The following is a 26,409-nucleotide window of genomic DNA, read 5'->3' as shown; positions in this document are numbered from 1 at the left end:
AATGGAGACAGCAAATACAGGCAAGACTTCAGAAAAGTTTGCTAAGAAAAGAAATAGAAAAATGGTAGCTCTGCAGGAGATTGTGGAGTCAAGAGAGGATTCTGTGAGTTTTGTTGTTGCTGTTTTTTAATGGAGGTGTTAAAGGACATTTGTAAGTGGTAGAAACGATGCAGTAGAGGTGACGGGGGTAGACAGTTTCAGGAGGTAAGAAGTGATGCATTCAGGTTGTAGGTGAGCAGATAGTTGGAGAGAGAGTAGGACCTTTCTTCTGCTGTGAGCAGCAGGAGGGCAGGACAGTACCAGGGATAGAAGGCGATATAGTTAGCGGTAAGAAGATACATGGGTTCCTCTCTCAAAACTTTTTCCCCCTACAACCTCAGGGTGAATCCTGTGAAGTGAGCCACTGACAGAAGGAGGATGGAGACTGTTTAAGACCTGAGTGTAGAGAAGACGTCGAGCATTTGTCTTTGTCCTGGAAAGGCTTCCAAATTCACTTACGGTTTGTTGCTGTAAGTTAACAGAAAAGAAATCCTTCCCACCTTGGTGTCCCCACAGCAGGGCTTCTGTACCTCTGTTATGGACCTCACCAAATGGCGCTCTAATTATTCATACACGTGTCCACCTCCTCACTCAGGCCAAGCAATGCACATGCGATACCACCAGTCTTCACACTAACCTGTGAGTCGCTCTTTTGATGCCTGCTTTTCAAACAAGAAAGCAGGTCTTAAAGAAATGGGTGATTTGCTCGAAGTCACCATCTGGTATAAGCAAAGGCTCTCTGTACCATGGAACAGTCACCCTAATCTTTTACACACTAAGTTCTCCAGCAACATTCAAGGAAACCTTAAGAACTGAGTGTGCCGTGCACAACACGGGAGTGGTTTCCTCACAGAAGTACATCTTCCGTCCTAACTAAATGGCCACAAGGAAGGAAAAAGAACCAAGTGGTGATAATGCTAAACATTAAAGAATTCTAAAAGCAGCTCTTGGTCCTATTGGGTTAGAGAAGTTTCTAGACCATCACCACATTGCTTCCTCTGATTTCAAACTTGGGTAATTCCACATAGGACTTAATTCCTGAATCTTGCAGAATGATTTTAGAGTCCACACCTTCATTAGGCTACCTCAGACCAGTTAAAGGTTATTTCCAGAAGAACATTACAAAGATACCCTTTTGCTCATGTGCTGTGGTGACGCTGAGGGAACTGGGATAACACTATGATTAGTGGGCTCATGGCCACTGGATGAGCTCACGATCTGAAGGTCAAGCTGATCCTGCCCAGAAATCCTGCTTTTGCGAATTCTATCCTTGAAGTCGGAGGAGATTTAGGGCGCAGAACTGTGGATGAGAATTTTTTGCGGTTGATTTTTTTTCTCCTAGCTATCTTCACTACCAGCTTTGGCATGAGCATATGCTCTGTAATAAATGTAGTTCATTTATATAAAGAAATAAAGTGGACCAGCAGTGGAATGAGCAGGTTTTGGTTCCATTCTTTTTAGTGATTGTAACTATAACTGAACACACATCAAGTTTTTAAAAGTTGAGTTATGGATTTCCAGACTTAAAAAGGCATTGGGCGAGAAATTGGAGATAAAACATTCCAAATAAGTACTAATAAAGAATGTACAAGCACAAGAGTGCCCAGTGATTCTGTAAACCTAAAACCAGGAGACATCTAAGTCCAGAATCTTGTAATATTCCTAAGTCTACTATTGCCAGCTAGTACTGTATTCAATCATGTCTTTTTTATGTTCTGTATTTCTGGTGCTAGGACATCCGGGGCTTTACTGACCCTAGAAAGACTGCCCCTTGCAGGACTAGACAATTCCTACATTCCCAAACTCTCTTGGGAGTGCACCTTTCATACCCAAATGAATCAAGAGCCCATACAGTCATCTACCTCGTTTTTTAAGCTCTTAAACTCAAGGCCATTGTCCAACTGCCCTATTCACCCCAGGGCCAAGTATCGGACAACTAGGAAGAGCTCTTATGCCCCAGGGTCCCTAAAATTATCCAAACTAAGTCTATTTTCCTTGCCTTGCATGTTCCTTACTAGAAACCACAATGATGGCTCTTAACCTTGTCTCCCCTCATCCCACTGCCTCCTGACGAACCCGGGTGCTTCCTCTTGGAGCTCTGTGCGCATGCTCTGTCTCCCGTTCTAGGGATCCATGAGGATAGAAAGCTCCTCCTCCAGCACAGCGATTTCCATTCTGTGTGTCTCACTACCCCGATTGTAACAAATCCCAGGTGCATTTGAGAACAATTGCTTATCCTAGCCGGTGAGAGGTGGTCCTTTTTCCGACAGATGTAACAACTTCTGGAAAGAGACTATTCAGGAGAGGACAGACGAGGAGAAGCAAAAGAGAGACCACCTCCACCATGCTGGTTTGGTAGCTGATACCAGGCTGCCGGGGGCAAAGGGTTCATGCACTAGGTCAGAGTGAGAAAAATGAGGACAAGACATGTAATTTTTCATAAAGCTCAATTTATGCATACTTCTAAATCCTGGAGTTATTTTCCCTTTAATGGCTTTGGCACTAAATTGTTCTTTGCGTTAGAGGATGACACTGTGTAGTAATGTTTTTGTTTGGTTTGGTTTGGTTCTTTAGTGTCCCTATTTTGGCAACAGAAAAATTTGGCAACCCTTAGCTTGTTCCCCAAATTTGTTTTTGAAATTTCACTGGAGTGTGAAAGCCAAAGTCTGCCAACGCAGCTCCAGAAAATGGGAATGGGACAGGCAGCTGGTGCTCGAATCAAGCCTCAAACTATAAGCCTAGTAAAGATTCAACGATGCATGTAGTAGTCAGTTCACACATCCCTCGGCTCAAAGCATGGATTCTGATGGGATCTCACTTTAATTGAAGGTAAGAACGCAAGTAAAAAAATATATAATAATAACAAGCTTACCAAAAACTATTAGAGAACATGGGATAGGAGGCATCATGGGGGGTGAGGGGAAGGAAACATTCAAGAAATTATTTGACATCTCCATTCGAGGGTAGGAAAGTATTGCTAAAACAGAAACAGGAAACACAGTAGATGATCTATCAGATCAAATCAATTTTTTTTTTTTTTTTCACAAAATGTATTCACCTTCCTTGGAACTGAAAAATAAATCTATGTACAAACAGGAAGAGTTCAGCCTCCCCTCACCCACTCGCAAACCCCTGCAGATCTCCTCCGGAGTCCGCTGAGACGGGCGGGACCTCCGGGAGGTTCCCAGAGGGTCGGAAAGAGGTCTGCTCTATTCCGGGGCCAGTTTGGTCAGGAAGGGCGCGGGGTTCAGGATTCACAGGCCGGAGACTGCATTTCGTGTCCCAGACTCGCAGGGCAGAGAAGGGAAGAAGCTAGGATTTCCAAACTCTGAAAGTTTAAGTTCTTTGGGGTCTGGGGCTTGGATTCCCAAGGGATGGAATTCTGAGTATATTGAGAAACAAAAAATACTTTCCAAGAGCTGGGCTGGGTGTTGTCCTGTTGAACATCAATTTCAGAGAATATTATTGACATCGGAACACTCCGTGACCGTGACGGATCAAGACAAAAATGAAACCCCTCTCTAATCATGTCTGATAAAATATAAACTTTGTCCAAGTCACAAAGCACCAATTCCCCCTATCCTAACTGCTCTAAGTGCCTGCTGCTTCTTTCCCAGTCAAAGCTTGGGCTCTGTCTCATCAATCTCTCCTTGTACAGGTAAGATATATTGAGATAACAAATCATAGAATTGCCTTCCTTTTTGCATCCCCAGCCCATGGGGAACCCTCATTTCCTTGGACCCTCCCCCAAATCACCCCACTGAAACCCAAATAATCTCTCTCAAGTACCCCCTCACAAAGATGCCCCATGGGTCTCCACAGTGTGTGTTCTCCCTCACTACAAGTAACAAACCCATCTCGTTCAACGGCAAGGGCACTCCTAGGGATTGCTGGCTGAAGGATGTTACCAGTAGGCTCAAGTAGGAATTCAATGATTATTTTACATGTTGGAAATATCTCTCTCAAACAATAGTGAAGTATAGAGACCTTCTCATTAAAGTCAATTATCAAACAGGGAGCCCTAATACTTCCACCATTAATGATCCAACATTGTTCTAGAAATTCTAATCAATGTAGTCAGACACAGAAAAGAAATAATAAGGGCAGGCAGTGGAAAAAAGACATAAAAGTAATATTAGGTAATAAAACTGTCCCAAGAGAATCAATTGGAAAATATTAGAGCCAAGAGTAAATCGAATAATGTACTCTGCTATTAATTAATATAAAACTCAAGCATCACACAGAATGTAAACTACACAATATAATGACAATTATATTCACAATAACAACAAAGCATTGGGAATAATACAACAAAAAAAATTCAGAGCAACAGAATAGAATATCTGAAAAGATAAAAGGGAAGCCCATACTATAAGCTTAGGTAGAAAGACTTGTTATCTTAAAAATTATATATATCTTCCAGTTCACTAGATAAATTTCACATAATTCTGGTAAAAATCATATCAGGTTTCTGTGACTGAAAATATCTTTCATGGAAAATTCAGTTGAATGGTGGCAAAACAGAAAAAAATAAAAATATTTAAAAGCAAAAGTAACTAAAGCAGTTTTGAACCACTACATCAGTAAGGCAGATCCATGAAACAGCAAGAAGCCAAAATTGATATCCAGACACATGGAAAGGTGGAGTATATAAAAAAATAAGTCAAGAAACATAATTATTCACTAAATGCCATTAGGACAACAGGCTAGCTATTTGGAAAATTAGGTTATACCTAATTTCAAGATATTGAAAAATTAATTGCATTTAATTTTTATATAAATATAAATTTAAATATAAATAAACACAGAATCCAAAAAGGTTTTAGAAGAAAATATAAGTAAATAATAATCTCAAAGGTAGGAACATATCAGAAAAGATAAGCTGATTTAAGTTCAAAATTTAAATTTGGATGTCAAAATATAAAGGCCACAAAAAAATCAGATGCAAACTAACAAAAAAAAATGTCTAACAAGTTGACACTGAAGTGGATATATTCTAACATAGAATTTTTATAAATCAGTGTTTAAAATATGAATGCTTTAGTAGGAAAACTGGCAAAGAGCAAGATACCACTTGTCACCTACAAATTTGGGAAACATCTGTAAAAATGATAATACCTAGTGATATCAGAAATGCTGAAAAACAGTATTTCTTATTCATTTTTGGTGGGAGTATAAAGACTGGGAAAAATATTATACCAAAATGTTATCAATGCTTATTTTTAGATAATCAGATTATCAAGGATTTCTTTCTTTTAAAAAAAAATTTCTCATCACATATACAATAAACATGGTACTGTCATGCTATCTCTAAAGAAAAAAATAGAACAAAATAAAATTCAATTTGTTTCTCAAATTTGTTTTTTCCTAAATTCAACATTTTAGTCATTGCCCTCCTCAAAACCATCCCTGTGGTTCCCAAATCACTGGAGAGATAGATAAGTAGATAGATAGATAGATAGATTGATTGATTTATATTTATTACATATATAATTGAAGTTGAAAACTTGTGTGTGTATATATTTATATAAAATACCAAATATGTGTGTGAATACACACAAAGGAAATAAATTTCTTTATATGAATAGGATCATGAAATAGATCAGACTTAGGTAGTACACAAAACACTCAAGAATACCGACCTATTGGAAATACTATTCTAAATGAATTTCAAAACTCCCATAAAGCAATGGAACTTAGTTACCTAACTATCATTCCAAGAAATGAGGCCCTGGAACTTCTCCGCTAGATCTCAGTTGATCCAGTAGTTTTGAGAATAACTGGGAATAATAATAACACCAGAAGGGGAAGCAACAAAAGTAAAGACAGATAAATCAGGCTTCACCAAAATTAAAAACTTCTGTGCATCAAAAGGCACATATGAAGAAGATAACAAAAACAGCCCAAAGACTGGGAGGAAAATAGGGGTACCTGGGTGGCTCAGTCAGTTGAGCACCCAGCTCTTGGTTTTTCCACTCAGGTCATGATCTCAGGATCCTAAGGTAAAGCCCCCTGTGGGGCTCTGTGGTGCACTCAATGTGGAGCCTGCAATTTGGATTCTTTGATTTTGATCTTGATTCTTGGATTCTGCAATAAGATTCTTTCTGTTCTGGGGCACTGGGTGGCTCAGTGGGCTAAAGCCTCTGCCTTCAGCTCAGGTCATGATCCCAAAGTCCTGGGATCGAGCCCCATATCGGGCTCTCTGCTTGGCGGGGAGCCTGCTTCCTCCTCTCTCTCTGCCTACTTGTGATCTCTTGTCTGTCAAATAAATAAATAAATGAAATCTTTTAAAATAAAAAAAATTTAAAAAAAAAAAGATTCTTTCTGTTCCTCTCCATCTGCCCCACCCCGTTTGTGCACACTCTCTTTAAAATAAATAAATAAATCTTTTTTAAAAAAATGGGAAAGAATATTTGCAAATCACGTATCTGATATTCAGAATATATAAAGAACTCGTAGGGCTGCCTGGCTGGCTAAGTCAGTTGAGCACGACCTTGGGATTGTGAATGTAAGACTCACATTGGGTGTAGAGATTACTTAAAAATAAAATCTTAGAAAACAAACGAACAAAAAAAATGACTCATACAATACAACAACAAAAGGACAAACAATTCGAGTGGTAAAGCACTCGAATAGACATTCTTCCAAAGAAGGTATGCAAATGGACAACAAGCACATGAAAAGCTGCTCAGACTCTTGGTCATTGGGGAAATGCAAATCAAAACCACAATGAGATACCATTTCACAACCACTGGGGCAGCTATAATCCATAAAAGGGGGGAAACACTGTGTTGTGGAGGATGAGCAGAAAGAAATTGGAACCCTTGTACATTGCTGGTGGAAATGTAAAATGGAAGTAAAATTGTGAGAAACGGTCTGGCAGCTCCCCAAAAAGCTGAACACAGAATACCGTAAGATCTAGAAGTTCTGTGCCTATGTGTATACCTAAAAGAACTGAAAACATATATTTAAACCAACACTTTCAGAAGAATGGTAACCATGGTGAAAGCCAAAAAGTGGAAACAACCCAAATGTCCATAAACTGGTGAATGGATAAATGAAATGTGATATATACAAACAATGGAATATTGTTCAGTGATAGAAAGGCTTGAAGGACTGACACACGCCACTGCGAGGGTTCACCTTGAGACCATTATAAGGAGTAAAAGAAACCAGACATAAAAGGCCACATGTTGTAGGATGCCATGTATGCAAAATGTCCAGAACAGGCCAAATCCATGGAGACAGACGTGGATTTGTGGTCGCCATAGGCTGGGGTGAGAGAGTATTGGGGAGTAGCTGCTTAATGCATACGGGGTTTCTTTTTGCAGCCATGAAATGTTCTGGAATTAAATGGTTGCACAAGACTGTGAATGTCCTAGAAGTCACCGAATTGTAGATGATAATGGTTTAAAGGAGTTTAAAGGAGAATTTGATGTTATATGAATTTTATCTCAATGTTGAAAAAAACAAACCAACAAAACAAAACAAAAGAAGAACAGCCAGGGACAGCATCACTTTCTTTAGAGCCTTTAGTGGAAATGAGAGGAGTCTTGGAGGTCAAGGCCCCGCCTGATGACAGCTCAGGTTAGGTGACTGTGCAGATGGCTCAGCTAGTGAACAAGAGCCAGGACTATGGGCTGGGTTTTCTGACTCCTACTTCGGAGTTCTTTCCGCTGGAGGGCTGCCTTGAAATCAGAGACCGGGCAAGCAGTCGATACACGTCTCAGAAACACACCCCAAGCCACCACCTTCAAGACCAGATGCTTCCCCTTCAAAGCACTATTTGCATGCAGCTCTTGGCCTGTGCTACCAGCCTTTGCCCCAGGATGCAGCCAACCAAATTCAAGTGTCCATCAGTCCATCTGCCAATGCTTTTATTGATGGCTCCCTCGTTATTTGCTTGTAGTTCATGATTTACATCCAGTGGAAAAATCACATTGTCATCACATTGCTCTCATCTTAGAAAAGCATGTCATTCACACTGTCAGATTGGGTCTCTGTCCCAGTGATATCTGAAGACATTTCTTGGGTTAAAAAAAAAAAAAATGATGGACAGAATATCAGCAGGTTAGGGCATATTCATAAAGACAGATCAGCAGTCCTTTTTATAAATGGCTTTACAGAGTACACCGCAAAACAGAAAACAAACAAACGTAGGCACTTGAAACTATTTTGTAATAGTTAATTATTTGGAGATAAAATGACAAAAGAATAATTAATAAAGAAAGCAATTCAGTACATCATAATGATTAAAAGACTATTTAGTCACATGGACCTGGGTTCAAATTCTACTTTTGGTTAGCAAGTTGCTTTGCAAGTTTCTTTTACCTTCAGATACTTCTTTTGCAAAATAAGGGTAACAGTAGCACCTACTCAATAGAATTACCTTAGGATTAATAAGATAGCACACATAAAGCATTGAGCACAGAGCCTACCCCATAGAACACACAAAGTTTGATGGGATACAGAATATTTTGCCTGCAAAACTAAATTGTACCTTTAAGCTCTCTATCTCTGGCAGTGGATGGAGCCACAGAATGGTATAGTGCAAGAAGTATGGCCATGACGGGCACCTGGGTGGCACAGTCGGTTGAGCATCCAACTCTTGATTTTAGCTGATGTCATGATCTCAGGGTTGTGGGATCAAGCCCCATGTCAGGCTCACACTCAGCATGGACTCTGCTTGTCCTTCTCTCTTTGCCCCTCCTCCCCACACCCTCTCTCTCCTATCTCAAATAAATAAATAAAATCTTTAAAAAAAAAAAAAAGAAGTATGGCACTGAGTCAAGTTCAGATCCTAGGTCATACATTAACTACAGAGCAAGACCTTGGGAGTGGTTAGTAAATATCACTAAATCTCAGTGTCATTTATAAAAAGGGAAAATGCCTATATCAGAAGGTGTTGAGGTAAGTTTCAAAATAATATATTCTACACATTCTAAAATATAGGATCTAGAATATAAACGTACATTCTAGAATTATATAATGTCACCGAAATAACAAGATTTTACTGGTACAGGACTGCAGTGGGACTGGGCAGTCAGAGGCCTCCAAACTCACCCTGAAACCATCACAAGAATTCTGTGGGATGAAGCATAAATTTTCTGGGCATCACTTTCTCCACTGCTAGAATGAGGTGATTAAATAATCATTAGGTCTCTTTCAAGCTCTACTATCCAATGGCAGTGTACGTTTAACCCCATGGTCAATTCTGACTCTCCCAAGAAAGGAGAAAGGGGCACTGGCACCAAAGGACCCCACAAGAAAAGCCTCTCTGGGCTCAGACCTAGTAGGCAGCAACATGGCTCGACGTACCAAGAAGGTTGGAGTCATAGGTAAATACAGAACCCATTACGGTGCTTCCCTCAGGAAAATGGCAAAGAGGAGTGAAATAAGCCAGCAAGCCAAATACACTTGCTCCTTCTGTGGCGAAACCAAGACAAAAAGAGGAGCTGTGGGGATCCGGCTCTGTGGCTCCTGCATGGAAACCATTGCTGGTGGCCCCTGGACCCGCAACACCACTTCTGCCCTCACAGTAAACTCTGCCATCAGAGTACTGAAGAAGTTGAAAGACCACAAAAGCTCCACCATTTGAAACATTGCTAGCCTATAATAAATGGGTAAATTTATGTAACAAAAAAGAAAAGAAAAAAGAAAAACTAGCCTATCTTTACCACGGGTAGGAAAATGCCCAGCCAACTCCTGATTCCCATGAGTTTATGAACTATGGGGCATTCAACCAGATGTTGCCATTGGACCTTCAATGACAGCAATTTTCATCTCCACCTTTGAGCCACAAGGGAGACAGATGATAGAGGCTGTTTAGCTGGTGAGAGTTTTCTTCTATTCAGGTCTCTGGCTGGAAGAATCTATTTCATTCCCAGTGTAACCCTTCTTACTTCCTCCCACAATTAATTGATTGCAAAATTATTAATTGTGCCACAAATTTTCAGTCATCAATGACTTATTAAAATTTAACAAATTATATTATTCAACCTTTGAAAAAGAAAGAAATCTTGCCACATGCTAGAACATGGTTTATAACCTTAAGGACATTATGCTAAGTGATGTAAGCCAGTCACAGGAAGATAAATGCTGTACAATTCCACTTATATGAGGCATCTAGAGTAATCAAGTCCATAGAGACAGAAAGTAAAATGGTTGATACCAGGACCTGGGGGGAGGGGATATGAGAGTTAGTGTTTAATGGGCACAGAGTTCAGTTTTGAAAAGGAAAGGTTCTGGAGGCTGATTACACAACAATAGGAGTGTACTTACACTACTGAATTGTATATTTAAAAATGATCAATATAAACTATATGTTATGTGTTTTTCATCACAATGATTTTTTTAGTTATGGATTACCACCATTTCTTTCTCTTCCCTTTGTTCCCTGATGGGTCTTGGGCTTTTTGGAATCCTGAACATACAAATGTTCATATTGATGTCTCCTCTTTTGAAACAATGTGGCCGCTACAGTATCAAATGAATGCCCTTGTTCATGGCTTCTAGCCAAAGCTCTACCACATATCTGGCTAACTAAATGTTCATTTTGTTGAACAGGCTAGCCTACTATCAAACACGTATCTCTGGGGGTAACCTACATATCAGTCATTCACATAACAGATAGAAGCCTTCAATGACTGGAATGTCTTTCTAACTAAGATAAACACAAGGAACGGATTTTTGAATGGGCGGTGAGGGCAAAGGAGAAGAGTGATTTCAGAACTTGTTGTTTTGGAGGAAGAAAGACCTAGAATGGGCATCAGCATCAGGATGGGGTAAGAGTGGCCTTGAATAGCAAGAAGGCAGCATGGTCACTGGGCACCAGGGGCTGTGAGTTATCAGCTTGGAGAGGGGATGAGGGGAGACACAATGGCAGGGAATATCAAAAAGCATTTTACAGATCTGGCAATTTTATCAAGTTCAATGGAACTCCTATATAGTTTACTCACTGGCACCCGCCCTGCAGAAATGGAGAATCACTCCCCAGCCACATAGGTTTGCTGTGGGAAGAAGAGCCTGCGAACAACTTTGGAAGAGAGGCTCATGATCCCGCATTCCTGGTTAAACTGTGTCTGAGGGAGAATAAAGGGAATTCTTAAGAGGAAGGGAGGAGGCTGCGGGACCTCTGGGCACCAGAAAGCGGTAATTGGGCCAATAGTACAGCCTTTCTGCTCTCTTCCAAGAGGCTCAGAGTCCTTCACAGATGGTAACCAATCTAACCTCACTGTAGCTCAAAGAGGAACTTGCCAAGGACACAAAGGAAAAGAGTAAAGAGGTAGCTTTCCTCAGTCATATTCACTACACTGGCTTTTCCCTTCACCAAAACCTAATATCCCAGCCGGAGCCACACCCATTTTTTCTGATGAGTACCTGCTAAGCACCTGTAAATGCAAATGTAGACACCAGTGTCCCACAAGCTGCATGGTATATGGGTTGAGGAAGACTGTTCCCTCCTTTCCCAAAGCCTTGCTAGAGAACAACAGGTGGACAAAGCCACTTCTGACCAACGTATATTCATTAACAATACCTATAAATACAGATTCAGGGGAGGACATAGGTGCAAATCAGGGACCCCAGGGCCCACTCACTCTAGTTCTCCTCCTGTTTCTGTCCCAAGGCTTCAGAAAGGAATGTACTGAGAGATTGGCAGTCATGTTTCTCATTAGCAGAAAATTAAGTGATGGCTACTCAAGTCAATCAAAATGGTGGGCCCAACTTTGGTGTGCCTTTGAAAATCACTATTGTTACACACACATACCCCAAATACCTTTTCTCTCTTGTATAGATGAAATATTCAACCACTGTAAGTACTGATCCCAGTAAGTGCTCTTAGTCATGAATGAAACCAATCCCCCAGGATTGGTTCCCTTATGTGATAAGGCAAGATTGAATGAAAAATTCATTGAAGGCTGCAGAAAAACCAAGCAGAATCATCCTCTGTTGCTAATAATTGGGCAACTAAAGCAAATGTGAATTTGCAGAGGCTAAAAGTAGCTGGGGTTCCAGTTGTGTATTTCCTCTTCAAATCTCCCCCTCCATACACTTTAGGTTTATAATTTCAATTGTCTATTAAAATCAGGGAGTGTTCATACAAGAAGCTGATGATCAAGCATCTAAGCTTCCAGATGGACAGGAAAAGAGATGTATTATTCAACCTAATGAAACTCTTCCTTTGAAACCCGAGTTTTAATTCACTGCGATTATTATAAGGTGGCCATTCTCAAACTCTGCCCCCTAATCTGCCATTTTAAAAATAATCCCTTCTTTATCTCAAAGAATTTTTCCATTCCCTTTAAGAAATTAGGATTACCAGCACAATTTGTTAAAGATGAGGATACTCGCACAACCATGATGCTATGTGATCATGGTTTGGCCCTCATCCAATGTGTTCACGTGGGAAAGTATTTCACACTCTCTCACATTTCAATATTAGTTACATTTTTAAAAACTTTTGCTTCAATTGTCTGATCACTTGAATTCAGGTGAGTTTTCTGGATTAAGTTCTTTGGGCTGACTCATAGTGAAATACAGGTATCAGGTACCCCCTATATGGAATAAATCAGAGGACAGAGCTGGGAGAGGAGGAATCAACTGAGTAATTAATTGTCCCACCTTTTGAAAATGACAGTAAATGGTTTATCTTTCCTAGAATTTGTGCAATAAAAGTCGAAAGCTGTGCCAAAACTATGCCGTGTCAGGAAGTAACATGTTCTGGCCATTATAACCAACTCTTTAATTGTCTTCCATGCATTCACTGTAAGCACACAGCCTGAATACTAAATAAATGCTGGTGGAATCAGGGAATATGTATTGACCACTCCCAACTACTCTGAAAGCCCCTTCAGAAGAAATCACCTTGAACTTTTTATAGCTAACCTTCTCCCTGCCCCACAAGGCAAGGCACACAATGGGTATTCAATAATCAATCATTGACTGATTTCTCCTCTTCACCAGTAGGCATGGTAGAGAAACAGCAAACAAGTGTTAAAACATTTCACGGTGTAATCTATCGGTGGAGAAATTAAGGATGTGGGGGAAAATGCACAAGTATGAAGGTCACCCTGATAAAGAAAAAAAAAAATGTGTGAGGAGACCACGGCACTTAAAATGCACACTGCTCACCATAGCCGGAGATAACGGATATTTTCTAAATTCAAGGTTCGCAAATTGGTCTTCTTTGTTTCTCCATTAACACGGTACAGGGGGTCTAGTCCATCTTTGACCATCTATTCAAAATGAAAGGGATTTTCCCCTTTTCTTTTCTTTTCACCCTTTGAACATAATCCACTAAGTCTCCATTCCCAAAGCACCTCCCAAATAGCGGCGAGGGGGAGCACTCTGGGAAGCCCTTGCTGAGAGACTTAGCGGAACTTTGTTCTCCACATGGGCTATTTGGAGCGTCTCGGGTTCCTTGGGTGACTCCACAGCCTCCCTCGTTTCACGCGGCGAACAGGAGTAGGGCGAAGAGAGCCTCCCAGGCGGTCCGCGGAGGCGCTGACCATGGTCCTGGCCTCGGAGCTCGGGACGCGAGCGCCGAGGGCGCCTGAGGGGGTATCGTGGGAGAGGGCGCAGGGCGCGGCGGGGAGCGGCTGTCGAAGCCCCCGCCCCTCCCGAACCCGCGGAGCCTTCGGGCCTGCACGCTAACCCTTCACTGCACGCTCCGAGATGCATCAAAAAAGGGTGGGGCACCCAGCCACAACTGCAATCGGAAGCCGCCCGGAAGGATTTAAGAAGAATGGAATCGGTTCAACCCTCCCCCACACCACCATACGACCCCCAACCGGGCATCGGGATCGGTTCATCCTTTACTCCCACTCCCCACCTACCAGGCCCAGGGAGGAGCGGGCAGCCTTTGTGGGCGCACAGCCGCCCACCGCCGCGCCCGAGCCTCTCTGCACCCTGTACGTAGAAGGGGCAAGTAGGGCGGGGTGCATGTACAGATTTGAGGATGCAATATTCAAGTGAGGCAGGACGATGGGCACGCTGGGATCCTCGGTTCTCCACCGAGCTGGAAGGAAGCCTAGGGAGGAGAGACCCCACGTCTGGTACTGCGTCTCGAACACCCCCTCCCCGCCCCCATACCAACCTGGTCGTAGATGTTCTGCAAGGCTTCCTTGCCCGAGGCCCGCCGGATCTCCACCTTCCGGTTCGATTCAACAGATGGCTCCCCGCCGGCGCGCCGGCCCTGCCGGGAGTACGGCGGTTGCGGGTCGGGGCCCAAGTGGGCGACGTCCCGCTGCTGAGCCACCACCTGCCCCGAGCCCCGGCCCACAGACAACGAGTCGAAGTCGATGGTCTTGTTCTCGGAGGACCCTTCCACCGGGCAGAACATGCCACAGAATTTCTGCCGGGGCTTGGGGCTGCCTGAGCCCAGGTTTTTAAAAAAGGCAGGGACTTCTTCGTCCTCTGCCGGCTTCCCGGATTGCTTCCTCTCAGCCATGGCGCGGGAGCTCGGGGAGGGTCCTCTCCGTCCGTCCGTCTGCCGGTCCCTAAATCGGTCTCTCTGCGAACAAACCCCCTGGGCTGCCGCGAGGCTGCCGCTCTCTGCCTACCGCAAGGTGTACAGAAAGGAAGGAGGGCTGGCGAGCGAGAGACCCACCCCTCCCGGTCCCTCCCTCTGACCCCGCTTTCTCCCCTCCCTGCCCACGCCCCCCGCCGCCGCGCCAGCTCCCGCGAGCAGCAAAGTTGGGTCTGGGAGGGCCGCCGCTGCGGCAGCGGGAGCAGAGAGGCGACCAGTTCCAGGCCGCGGCTGGAGGAGGGAGGCGCGGGCGGGGCGGGGGCGGGGCGCGGCGCAGGGGTGGGGAGCGGAGCTCAGCCGAGGGAGGGGAGGGCCGGGCCTCCAAGAGTCCCGCGCTCCGGAAGTGAAGCCGCCAGACCACCAGCTAATGGATGCGGAGTGCAGGGCCTGCTGACCGCTTTCCGCGCCAGGGTAAGTATGGGGCAGGGTACGCAGGGGCGAAGACCCGAGGGCGCAGCCCCTGACCTCTGCGCCCCTCTCCCCCACCTGCCTGGCCCAGCAGTCTCTCCCCCCACCGCATTGCAGCGGTGGGCCAGGGGCAAGGGTCCACCAGAGAGAGGGCTTCCTCCCCTTTACCCAGGGTGTAAGCTGATGGATGGGGAAAAGGGGACGAACCGACTGACGCCTGGACACCCGGGGAGGGAGGAAGGGGCAGCACTGACGATGGGGAAGGGATGGCGCAGACTGTATGAAGAGGTGGGTGCCTTACGATGTACAGGATACGAAACCTGGTTACCCGCGGGCCTTGGTGGGCTCTGCAGTGATTGAAACGAATCACTCACCGCACCCACAGTGGTGGGGGACGCCTAGCCTGGCGGGGAGAAATGCAGAATGGCGTAGCAAACGCGGCGGGCGGTGTGTGTGTGTGTGTGTGTGTGTGTGTGTGTATAAAGACAGGTCTGCGCACCGTGGGAGTTTAGCAAAAAGTGCAGTCTGCAAATTCTGGCACCGAACGTCAAGTTGTAGTAAGAGTGGGATGAGACCTGTTCTATTGCCCAAAGGCGTCAAGTACAGTAACTGCGCCACTGCATCAAGAAGGACCCAGGAGATTGTCTTGATTTGGTATCTTCCGCCCCTCCTTCCTTGCCAAAAAAGAGGGTAAGACGCAGATTGAAGCCCACTCCCTAAGTCCCCAGCCCTCGGCGCCCAGAGTGCCCCGCCTCGATCCCCCGCCCGCGCTGCGCACTGCGCCAGAGCCGCGGGGTTTCCCAGGTTGCCAGACACCAAGTGCCTGGGATGTAAAGTGCGTGCGTGCGAGTCCAGTGGTGGGGTAGGAGATGGGTTGCAGTCTGTGATGGTGCCTTGAATTGTGTGAGGCCACGCGGAGGAAAGGTGTGTGGACTTGGTGTGCACGTGCAGCTAAACCAGCCACAGCTACTTGGTTGGTGGGCATATAAGGGGCATTTTGATTTGTTCCGGTAACGCGGTTTCTGAGAATCCTTCATTGCTTTTTCCTGTCCCCACGTCTTTTCCATGTATCAATCCCTGCCCCTGGTGGATTACAGCCTCGCCCCTCTTTCCATAGTGGCAAAATCCTGCAGGAAAGATGCCCATCTTTTGACTGCTGGAGAGGGAGATCTGGGCATGCTCAGTAACAGGGTGGGTTTGGGTTAGGAGAAGCCGTATACCGCAAGACCGTCGCGCAGTGTAGTGCGACCAAGGATCCATTCCCATTGTCAGCCCTTGCGCATGGAAGGATAAGCTCAGATACCTCCCTGCCCCACCCCCCATCGTGAGGGACAGTTTGGAGAATGGAGTTAAATTTGGAGAACGACCAGTGACAGTTTGAAGACTAGCCCACCATTACAGGTGGGAAGGAAGACCCGGCTGAGAACAGGAGACTGCGAGAGGGGAAAAATATTTGTGTGGAGGGGCCCAAGAGAGCCAGAGGCAGACATTTGGACTTCGCACCCGATGTGCTTCGGATTTGAATAAAGTGCTTCCACAGAAATTACATCATTTCCTACCCAGAGCTAGCCCATGAGAGGAGTGCTTTATCATCACCTATTTCCAGAGCAGGAAACAGATTTAGAGAGAGTGAGGCGCTTTGGCCAAGGTCACTATCTAGCTAAATGATCCAACAATTACAGGTGAATATCTGATTCCTTTTCCAATGTATCCCATCTTTACATGAGAAAATACAAGATTTTTACTTTTTTTTTTTTTCATGTCCAAATATTTCCATTGCAGGTAGAGATCACCTTTGGAAAAAGCCGCTGGCCAAAGGTAGCCTAACCTCAACATGGCCTTTATTATGTAGACCTTGGAGATGTTTCTTCCTGGGCAGTGGATACCTTTATACAGTTCCTATTTCCTCTAAATATTATGAGGAGAGAAAGGTTACCCCTCATATCTTAGAAGGGAAAGTATGGCACGGAGAAACTCAGATCCTTGGGGCTGCTGGCTGGGGGTTCAGATCCAGCATTTGGCCCTCCTGGCCCTCTGGCACATGCCATGCCTTCAGCACCTTCCAGAAGGACTCAGAAAATGTGCCTGCGGCAGAGCAGCTGCCACCATAGCTGTGGGCTGACATCTGTGGCATACGGACCCCATTTGGACTGATGGGATGTTTCAGGCCTACAGAAGGATATTCGTAGCCCCATAACACACAGCACATGGCAGTAAGTGGGAGACAGTAGGAACTCTTCCCTTCCTATATCCCCTGGTCTCCACCACTCTCCACACATGTGCTTCCTGTTTTTCTTTTTCCTCCAATGACCTGTTCACACTTAAATGTTATGAAGCATTTTTAACATTTATAGCAAAAGAAACACCTAGTTGTGCATTTGCAAAGTCTGCCCACACATAACAAAAGAGAATTCATAATTCCAAGTTTAACATATTTGGTTCTGAGATTTTTTTTTTAATTGTTAAACCTAGGGACACCTGGGTGGCTCAGTTGCTTAAGCCTCTGCCTTTGGCTCAGATTGTGATTCCAGGGTTCTGAGATGGAACCCCGCTTTGGGCTCCTTGCTCAGTGGGGGTTCTGCTTCTCCCTCTCCCTCTGCTCCTGCTTGTTCTCTCTTTCTCACTTGTTCTTTCTCTCTCTCAAATAAATAAATTAAATCTTTTAAAAAATGGTTAACCTATACTAAATCATTATGCCTATAGTATAGTATGGTATATAAGTTAAATTATTATACCTATATTAAGTTGGTTTTAAATGTTTGATTAATTGGATTTTTTAGTCAAAGAAATGGGGCAACTCCATATTGTTTAGTAGACTTAATTATATTGTAAAGGATTGTCATTTTTAAAATAAGTTCATTAACAGTCATCACTGGATATCATCAAGCCATAAATATATATTGTTGTTATTTATGTGTAACAGGGCAGCTTGGCTTGGCTGGAGCTAAGAAGGACCCAGACACACCATTGTGTGGAGATGGGTGACACCTTCCTTTTCTAGAAGCTACTAAATAAGCTCGTGACTCTCATGAACAACTGGAACACATACACAGGTATCTAGCCATATCTAATTTCATTCTTCACATGGGGGAAAATCTCAAGTCCTGTCTTCAACCATGGCTCAGACATTAATTGGCATGCCTGATGAGTAAATGATGGGGAAGCCAGATTGCAGGAGGGTCCCCCAAGAGAAAAAATAGAAAGTCACTCTAAGCAAAGAAGAGGTCTGACAGAGTGGGGCAGATGCAAATCCAAAATGATACAGAACCCCTGGTCTACCCCCACTTGAATCCTGAACCAAAGCACGGTGCTCCCCAGGGAGGAGAGTGCTGTGTGGTAAAACTGACCATTGTTTTACTAGGAGTCCAAGCCACCTTGCTGGGACACTTCTCTTCGAGATCACTGGGTGCCCGAGTGGAGGCCTTTCCCAGTGGCTAGTGAGAACAGCTTTTGTAGGTGGCTGGGGCGTTGGAGAAGGGTCAACACCACCACGTGGCTGCTAGCGTCCGGGAGAGAGCCACAGCAGCCCCTGGACAGCAGAGCCACAGGGAGTGGCGCAGGCATTACCGAGATACCCAACCAGGCATCTTGGCTCAGGTCTAGAGACAGAACTGGCAGTGCTGTGTTCTTACCACTACACGGTAAGAGTAAGGGTTATTGGTCCCCAAGACTTGGGGACTACTGGGGGAGTGGCCTAGGACCCATTCACCCGGGAAGTAGAAGTTCAGGAGCTCACCCAGGATATTCTGAGTCCTACTGCAGCGCGTATCTGCACCACAAAGGAGTTGGTAGCTGTAGAGTTAGAGCAAGCAAATACCGGGACCATGGCACTGGCCCTGTTGGAGGACTGGTGCAGGATCATGAGCGTGGATGAACAGAAGTCCCTGATGGTTATGGGGATACCAGTGGACTGTAATGAGACTGAGATTCAGGAGGTCCTCCAGGAGACTTTGAAGTCTCTGGGCAGGTATAGACTGCTTGGCAAAATATTCAGGAAACAGGAGAATGCCAATGCGGTCTTACTGGAGCTTATGGAAGATACTGACGTCTCAGTGATCCCCAGTGAGGTTCAGGGAAAGGGGGGGATCTGGAAAGTAGTCTTCAAGACCCCTAACCAGGACACGGAATTTCTTGAACGACTGAACCTATTTCTGGAAAAAGAGGGGCAGACAGTCTCGGGGATGTTCCGGGCCCTCGGGCATGAGGGAGTGTCTCCGGCCACCGCGTCGTGTGTATCGCCAGAGTTATTGGCGCATTGGTTGGGACAGGCGATGGCACATGCCCCGCAGCCTCTGCTGCCCATGAGATACCGGAAACTGAGAGTGTTCTCAGGGAGTGCCGTGCCTGCTCCCGAGGAAGAGCCCTTTGAAATCTGGTTGGAACAAGCCACTGAGATCGTCAAAGAGTGGCCGGTAGCGGAAGCAGAAAAGAAAAGGTGGTTGATGGAAAGCCTGCGCGGCCCTGCCCTGGACCTCATGCACATAGTGCAGGCAGACAACGCAGCCATCAGCGTGGAAGAGTGTTTGGAGGCTTTTAAGCAAGTGTTCGGAAGCCTGGAGAGCCGCAGGACCTCCCAGGTGAAGTACCTGAAGACCTATCAGGAGGAGGGAGAGAAGGTCTCAGCCTACGTGTTGCGGCTAGAAACCCTGCTCCGGCGAGCGGTGGAGAAAAGAGCCATCCCCAGGAATATCGCAGACCAGGTACGCCTGGAGCAGGTGATGGCGGGAGCCAACCTCAGTGAGGTCCTTTGGTGTAGGCTGAGGGAGCTGAAGGATCAGGGCCCGCCTCCCAGCTTTCTTGAGCTAATGAAGGTAATCCGGGAGGAAGAGGAGGAAGAGGCCTCTTTTGAAAACGAGAATACTGAAGAGCCCGATGAAGGGGATGGCTATGGCCGCTGGGATCATGAGGCAGACGACTAAAACTCAGCTCAGCACAGGATCCACAGCCAGTGCGCCTAGGGACATTCGCTTTATCCAGCTGAGACTGGGCTGAGTCGCTCTTTTTGTCATTGAATGTATGCAACTGAAATCGAGGCTTGGAGCCAGGTCTTAATGCTTCCCTCTCAGAAAAAAATTATCCGAGAGTTTCTTGGACCCTGCATGAATGATGAGAAGAAACACCGGATTCAATTCCAAATATGAGCTAGGAAGCCTGAAGGACTCTGAGGCACTTGTCTCCCAAACAGACCAAAGTTTACCCCAACATAAAAAAAAAGAAACGATGTGAGGAAAAAAATATCTTTTGTAATTTATTTAAAAATAGAAGCTCTTGGACTTGTCTGGTGATTTTCCTTCTCAAATCAGCACCTTCTCTCTGAGTGCCTAGCAGTGTGAGGCGCTGGTCAAGGAGGTCAGGATCCTAAATATAAGGGAACGGGTGGTGCTTTCAGGGAGCTTACCAACTCCTTGAGGATGTGGCCTCGGTGGCAGTGTGGGAGAAGCTAATTAACCATGTGTAAATAAGTCACCACTCCAGTAGACGCACCATTGCCAAATGAATACAACCACCCTCCCCTACGATGTTTCTTTTTTTTACTTGGGATGCACTCCTCCACTTCTCCGCTAGATGGCAGATGGACAGTTCCAGGCACTGTGTTAGGTCCCGAAGGCACAGATGACTCAGCCTGATCTCTGCTTGCAAGAGATCTGCAGTGTGCCAGACACCTTTGAGAAAGAGTGGACATTATGGGAAAACATGCTAGAGAGAGAGGATTGGTTTTAGTGAGCTGACCGTTCTGGTAAGAGAAGATTTTTATTGGCAACAAAGGGGATGGAGGAGAGGAAAGGAGCTCATTTATCGAGGGTCTGTTATGTCCCAGGTGTTTCACATGTATCTATTATATTTATTGTACACAGCAATCCCAGTACGCTACCATTTTGCCTTTTTTGAGAGAGAAGACGAAGCTCAGATGAGTTAAGTGGTCTCCTCAGTATCGAAATAATAACAAGTGGTTATTAAGAGCTGAGATAGAAGTCTGGAACTTTCTGTCTCTTGGTAATCCTCTGGCCACTGCCATTGTGATTTTCAAGTTGTGCTCCATAGTTCTGCAGAGATTTTTCAGGAGTTCCATCTTTAAAATGTATTTTGTAGTCTTCACATCTCTACTGAAAAATAGGTAGATTCAAGCTGTGTTGATATACAAATGTCCTCACACTGGCATTCACCCACAGGCTCCCTGATGTTTCCAGAGGGACCTCGTGCAGACCTTGGAAGTAACATTCTGTTGTGATATCTGAGCGCATATCTGGACTTCTCTCAATTGTTCAAAGATTAAAGAAGTTATGGCACCTCACAGGTGTTTAAATCATATCCATGCATGCCCTGTGATGCAATGTGTGCTTGGAGAGCACAAATAAGCACCATTCAGTTAAATGCTAGTTGATAGATAGCATCATGGTAGCTTTTTTAATACAAAAATCACTTTCCTTAACAAGAAAATGGGAACATAATAGAGTAGGGTTGTTGTTAGGCTCCAATGATGTAATGCCTTTGAATCACTTAGCGTGATGTCTGGAACATAGAAAGCCTTCAATAAGGCTTAAGACTCCTGGTTTTCATGATACTTATTGTATGTTTAACGCATGCTGTCTTTATTGTTCTAACAGTGCTGCGGTAACAAGTAAATATGTAATCTGTCAGTCAAGTTGTGACCACACTGCATTGGAAACCCTTTTAACTCCCCTGGTACATTTGAGTGCTTGTTGTCTGTTATCTTTGTGATAAGTATGCCAGCAGCTGTTGATTCTTGTTAGTGATTTGACTTGGAAACAATAAATTATTCTTTCCGATGGTGGATAATTTTAATGGAAGAATATCCTGAGATCATAAGAGAAGCATTTTTTTTAAAAGGTACCATTTGTGATCATTTCTAAGTTACAATTTTTCAATACTGTTCAATCAAATACACCCTGATTTCAGGTTTTTTGTATTCATGAAAATGGCCTCATTGTTTTCAGTTATCGACCGTATACAAAGTCATGTTGTAAACATGAAGTTATAAAATAAATATATGCTAATAAAATTCTGAGGTTTTTTTGTTTCATGTATTGTGATTCTGTGTTAGCTGTTGCTTGAAGAAGGGGTTAGAAAATCAAACCAAAGCCAAAAGATCTTGAACTCTTCTAGATAGGAAAACCTGAGAGCCAAGTGCTGGAATAAGGGTACTTGAGCTTTGTCTCCAGGGATGAAAGAGGGTGCAGTTTACCCATCATCGATTTCCCTTTTAAATTCCATAGAAACAACAGATGGAGGCCTGTTCCCTCAGAGACCTCAAACTCATTTTCTTGGTCAAGTTCTGTACAGATAAATTCTCCATATCTATTCTGCCAAGAGTGAAATGACCTAGAGGTAAAACATTGCATCTTTTGGATGAAGTTGTTTTCTTTTTACCTTGCAGATGTGTAGAAGGAAAATTCCTCTTGCCATAGGCCTTCTCGAAATTTTTTTCTCTTCCGCTTTTCTGCAGTGCAGTGAGGGAGGATTCATCCCTGGGCTGTAATCAGTGCAGAGCAGCATATTACAAGATGAGTGTCCTGAGGATTGCCCAACACCGTCTCCCAATCATATGAGCAAAAAACCTCATAAAAAATTGGCTGCACTCTGTACTTACTATGTCTCCAGTCCTGACCCTTGGACATTGAGACCTCCAAGATTACTTAGCACACTGCCGAAGACAACTTTTCACCATGGCCATCAGTTTTTTCAGGCCTTAGAGTCATCTGACCTCTCCACTGCACCAACCAGTACTGCCAAGCCTCACATCCTATTGTCATCCGCCGTCCATCCCAAATGCAAGATTCTGATCATCAGTCTCATCTTTGCTCTCCTGTCCATGCTGCACTGTGTTTCCTCGCAGTGCTGATCTTCAGGGTCATCCAGTATGCCTTCCTGATACTCGTGATGTCCTAGACAAACTAGCCTATATCATCAGAGACCTTGCAAAATTCCCTGGCACCATATTCCTTCACTGAACTCTGGTCCTCCTGGTAGCCTACTGCCCTCATGTCTCTTGAGTGGAAGCTGCTCTGCCTCCCACCTCAGGAAAGATTGGAGAGTGCTGGTGGGGCTTCTTTTAGTTCACCATCATTACCTTCCCACTTGCAAATGCATTTCCTGGCATAACTGACTCCCTCTGCCCCACCACTCGCTGTAGGTCAGTCCTGGCAAGCCTAGACAGAGGATTGGCAAAGCAACCTGACGTGGGAAGAGCCTATTTAGGATGGCACCTGGCCAGATGTTATCTCTAGCAAGAAAAAGTAGGAAGAGAAAGAAAATGAATGTAAGCCATATCTAAGGGAGTCCTCCAAGTCAAGACTGGGAAAGCAAAGATGGTTAGAAGCTAGAGTTTCAAGGAGTGGAGCCTGAAATGAAACATAGAAGTGAAGTAAGAGGATCTGAGACAGTCTTGTCACGTACACTCAGAGATCATTTTTTGTTGACCATCAGTATAACCTTTGAATGGTCTAAAGACTCATGATCAGAGCAGACATCTCTCTGAACTTCTTTCTTTCAGGGTGGGCCAGGAGCTCCTCAAGTTAACTCAGGGAAGACTTCTACTCATTTGAAAGTCTCTTGGGGTGCAAGATGGTGTCCAGAGATGGAAGGGGATGCCAAAATCAATTCGATCATAAGAAAAAATGGTGTAGGATTTCCATCTGTCTTTCAGGACACCAGCTGGAGCTGCCCATTAATTGTGTGGGGTGCTTAAAGCAGCAGCTGAGGCTTTTTCCTAATCTACCCCTCCCTCACCCACCCTTGCAGGGAAAGGTTAAGCATAGGGAGGTGATACCCAGACTGTGGGTGGTGCTGAGGCTAGGAGCTGAGGCGGAAAGTTCCCAGAGAAGGCAGGGAAGGCTCACCTCCAACCCATCCTGTCCCAGACCTATCCCTGCTCTTCACAGCCTGAAGGCAGTTCTGCTGAAGGCCTTCCCTGTCTTCTTGGTACAACAGCTTTCCTGATTAATTCAGCTCCTAACACAGCTTTCTTGAAATAACAAGCAATTGTCACAAAAGTAAACTTTCTTTTTTCCTGCTTTACTTAAGGTATAATTGACAAGTAAAAATTGTGTGTATTTAAGGAGTACAATGTGATGTTTTGATGTCCTTATGAATTGTGAAATGATCCCCACAAACTAATTAACACATTCATCACCTTACATGGTTACCATGTGTGTACATGCATGCATGCGTATGGTGAGAACACTGAAAATCTACTCTCTGCAAATTTTAGGTACACAGCATGGTATTATTAATTGTAGTCACCGTGTTGTACACTAGATCTCCAGAACTTATGCATCCTGTATAAGTGAAAGTTTATACCCTTTGACCAGCATTTTCCCGTTTCTCTCACCTTCCAGGCCCTAGTAACAGCCATTCTACTCTCTGCCTCTATGAGTTCTACTTTTTTTGATTCCTCGTGTAAATGAGATAATGCACTATTTGTCTTTCTATGTCTGGATTATTTCATTTAGCATAATGTCCTCCTGGCTCACACATGGCAGGATTTCCTTCTACAAAAGTAAACTTTATATTGTAGGTGAACATAAGAAAGACAGAGGAAACCAGGTTAAGGAATAAGGGACCTAAGGGACATGGAGTTCTGTTAATTAACAATCACATTGCATTCTCCGGTAAAATCCCATACAAGGAATGGCAAGACTCTGATGACATTTGTTGATCTTAGGAAACCCCACTATTCCAAATAGTAGCTAGTGGACATTTTAAAGTTTCTAAATAGAAAGCTTCTACATGAGCCCAAGACAACTGTAAAAGTCTGGGGCTAGATGTGGGGCCATCTTGGGAAAAATATCTAACAACCCAGAATTGCCAATTACTGTTTCAAATTGCAGGGTGATTCATGGGTCTAAAACTAAGGTAGTAATCCTTTGTGATTGATAATATATATACATTTTGGTCCTCCAGACACAGTTTTCTTGCTTACAGCTCCCCAAACCCTTGGAATTTCCTAAGTGATAAGAACAATGGGAGCATCATTTGTTCTATCTGGTCTCAGTGTCCTCTGTTCCTTAAGTGACTTCAGAGCCACAGAGATAAAATGGGTATCTTACTATTCACAACAAGCTCCTTTCAACCACTGAGTTTATGTTAATGATGCGATTTTGAACCAACCATGGATAGAGGGTTGGTCCTGCCCTCTGATTTCCAGTCAGGGGAGAGGGTACAGCAGGTTGACTCAATCACCCATGGCCAAGGATTAATCCTTGGGCCTAAGTGATAAAGCCTCCACAAAAAAAAAAGAAATGGGGGGGGGGGGTAAAAGGCTTTCCAGGTTGATGAACAGGTATGCATCCTTATGCCAAAAACTTCAGATACAGAGTGAATTCCTTGGCTACAAATATCCAATCACAGTGTGAAGCAGAATCACAAAAAGACTCTGAAAGTGAAATGTGACCCTGGCCATATATATGATTACATGGCCCCTTGTCTTAGAAAACTTGGAAGGAAAAAACCCGCCTCTAGCTTGATATAATTTTCTAGGATGTTTAGGCCAGGTATCCTCCGGTGTATTTTGTGTTAATTACCCAAGCCAACCAAATACCTAAAGCTGACTGTGCAGAAATCCTATTTCTTTTCCCTGTATTGGACAAGCCCAGACAAGATTACCATAAATTCCCCCCAAACAACCACCTTTATCATAAAAGATTAATTATGCTAAAAAATTATCATAAAGCCTGTGAAAAGACAGCTTGTTATTTTTTAAATATTAATATTGTCATATATGTAAGTACTTTATAGTATAAAACTACCCTCACATATATTTAGGTTCTCCCCAATAACCTGTGAAATAGATGTTTTCTGAGACATTTAACCTAATTTCCAAGGTTGTATAACTATGAAGTAACAGAAGCAGATGGGAAACTAGATATTCTAATTTCATATCCCACGGCCTGTCCAGTAGGTATTTAGTAATCTCAAGATCTATACAGCTTATAAAATGTTATATGCTTAAGCCTTCTACAGGCACCTCAAACCTGAATTTTGCTTCAGTTTGCTAAAATGTACCAGTGAAGCCACCAGGACCTGGAGATTGATTTAGGGAAATGTCTTAATTATTTTATTATTGTTAAGTAGGCTCCATGCCAACCTGGGACTCAAACTTACAACCCTGAGATTGGGACGCCTGGGTGGCTCAGTGGGTTAAGCTGCTGCCTTTGGCTCAGGTCATGATCCCAGGATCCTGGGATGGAGTCCTGCATCAGGCTTCTTGCTCAGCGGGGAGCCTGCCTCTCTCTCAGCTTCTGCCTGCCTCTCTGCCTGCTTGCATGCTTTCTCTCTCTCTCTTTCTGACAAATAAATAAATAAAATCTTAAAAAACAAAAAAAAGAAAGATTAAATAAATAAATAAAACCCTGAGATTAAGAGTCACATGCTATACCAACTGAACCAGCCAAGGGTCCCTAGGGAAAGGTTTTATT

General features: G+C 44.2%; 3 protein-coding genes across 4 annotated transcripts in view; 2 read left to right on the top strand and 1 right to left on the bottom strand.

Moving 5' to 3' along the window:
- DPYSL2 (dihydropyrimidinase like 2) overlaps window positions 1–14,503 on the bottom strand; it is a 125,704-nt gene extending 111,201 nt beyond the window's left edge. The window contains exon 1 of the mRNA XM_044224968.1: window positions 14,135–14,503. Coding sequence (XP_044080903.1) covers window positions 14,135–14,488 — 354 coding nt within the window. The 5' untranslated portion in view covers window positions 14,489–14,503. The remainder of the gene's footprint in view (window positions 1–14,134) is intronic.
- On the top strand, window positions 9,344–9,637 carry LOC122889671 (60S ribosomal protein L37a-like). The gene has a single exon (XM_044225018.1). The coding sequence runs from the start codon at window positions 9,344–9,346 to the stop codon at window positions 9,635–9,637; it is 294 nt and encodes a 97-aa protein (XP_044080953.1).
- Window positions 14,504–14,839: 336 nt separating the features above from the next.
- On the top strand, window positions 14,840–21,995 carry PNMA2 (PNMA family member 2). 2 transcript variants are annotated; one of them, XM_044224965.1, is made up of 3 exons: window positions 14,840–14,977; window positions 17,898–18,027; window positions 18,336–21,995. In XM_044224965.1, exon 3 carries the CDS (start codon window positions 18,799–18,801, stop codon window positions 19,891–19,893), a length of 1,095 nt encoding a protein of 364 aa, XP_044080900.1. In that variant the 5' UTR covers window positions 14,840–14,977; window positions 17,898–18,027; window positions 18,336–18,798; the 3' UTR covers window positions 19,894–21,995. The 2 variants fall into 2 exon arrangements, with proteins under 2 accessions (XP_044080900.1, XP_044080901.1); XM_044224966.1 differs by lacking the exon at window positions 14,840–14,977 and adding an exon at window positions 15,238–15,262.
- Window positions 21,996–26,409: the final 4,414 nt, after the last annotated feature.

This window comes from Neovison vison, chromosome 11 (genome assembly GCF_020171115.1).
Source record: "Neovison vison isolate M4711 chromosome 11, ASM_NN_V1, whole genome shotgun sequence".
In the NCBI taxonomy this organism is placed as follows: Eukaryota; Metazoa; Chordata; class Mammalia; order Carnivora; family Mustelidae; genus Neogale; species Neogale vison.
The sequence above is the reverse complement of the archived record's forward strand: the minus strand, read 5'-3'. Positions and strand labels throughout refer to the sequence as shown.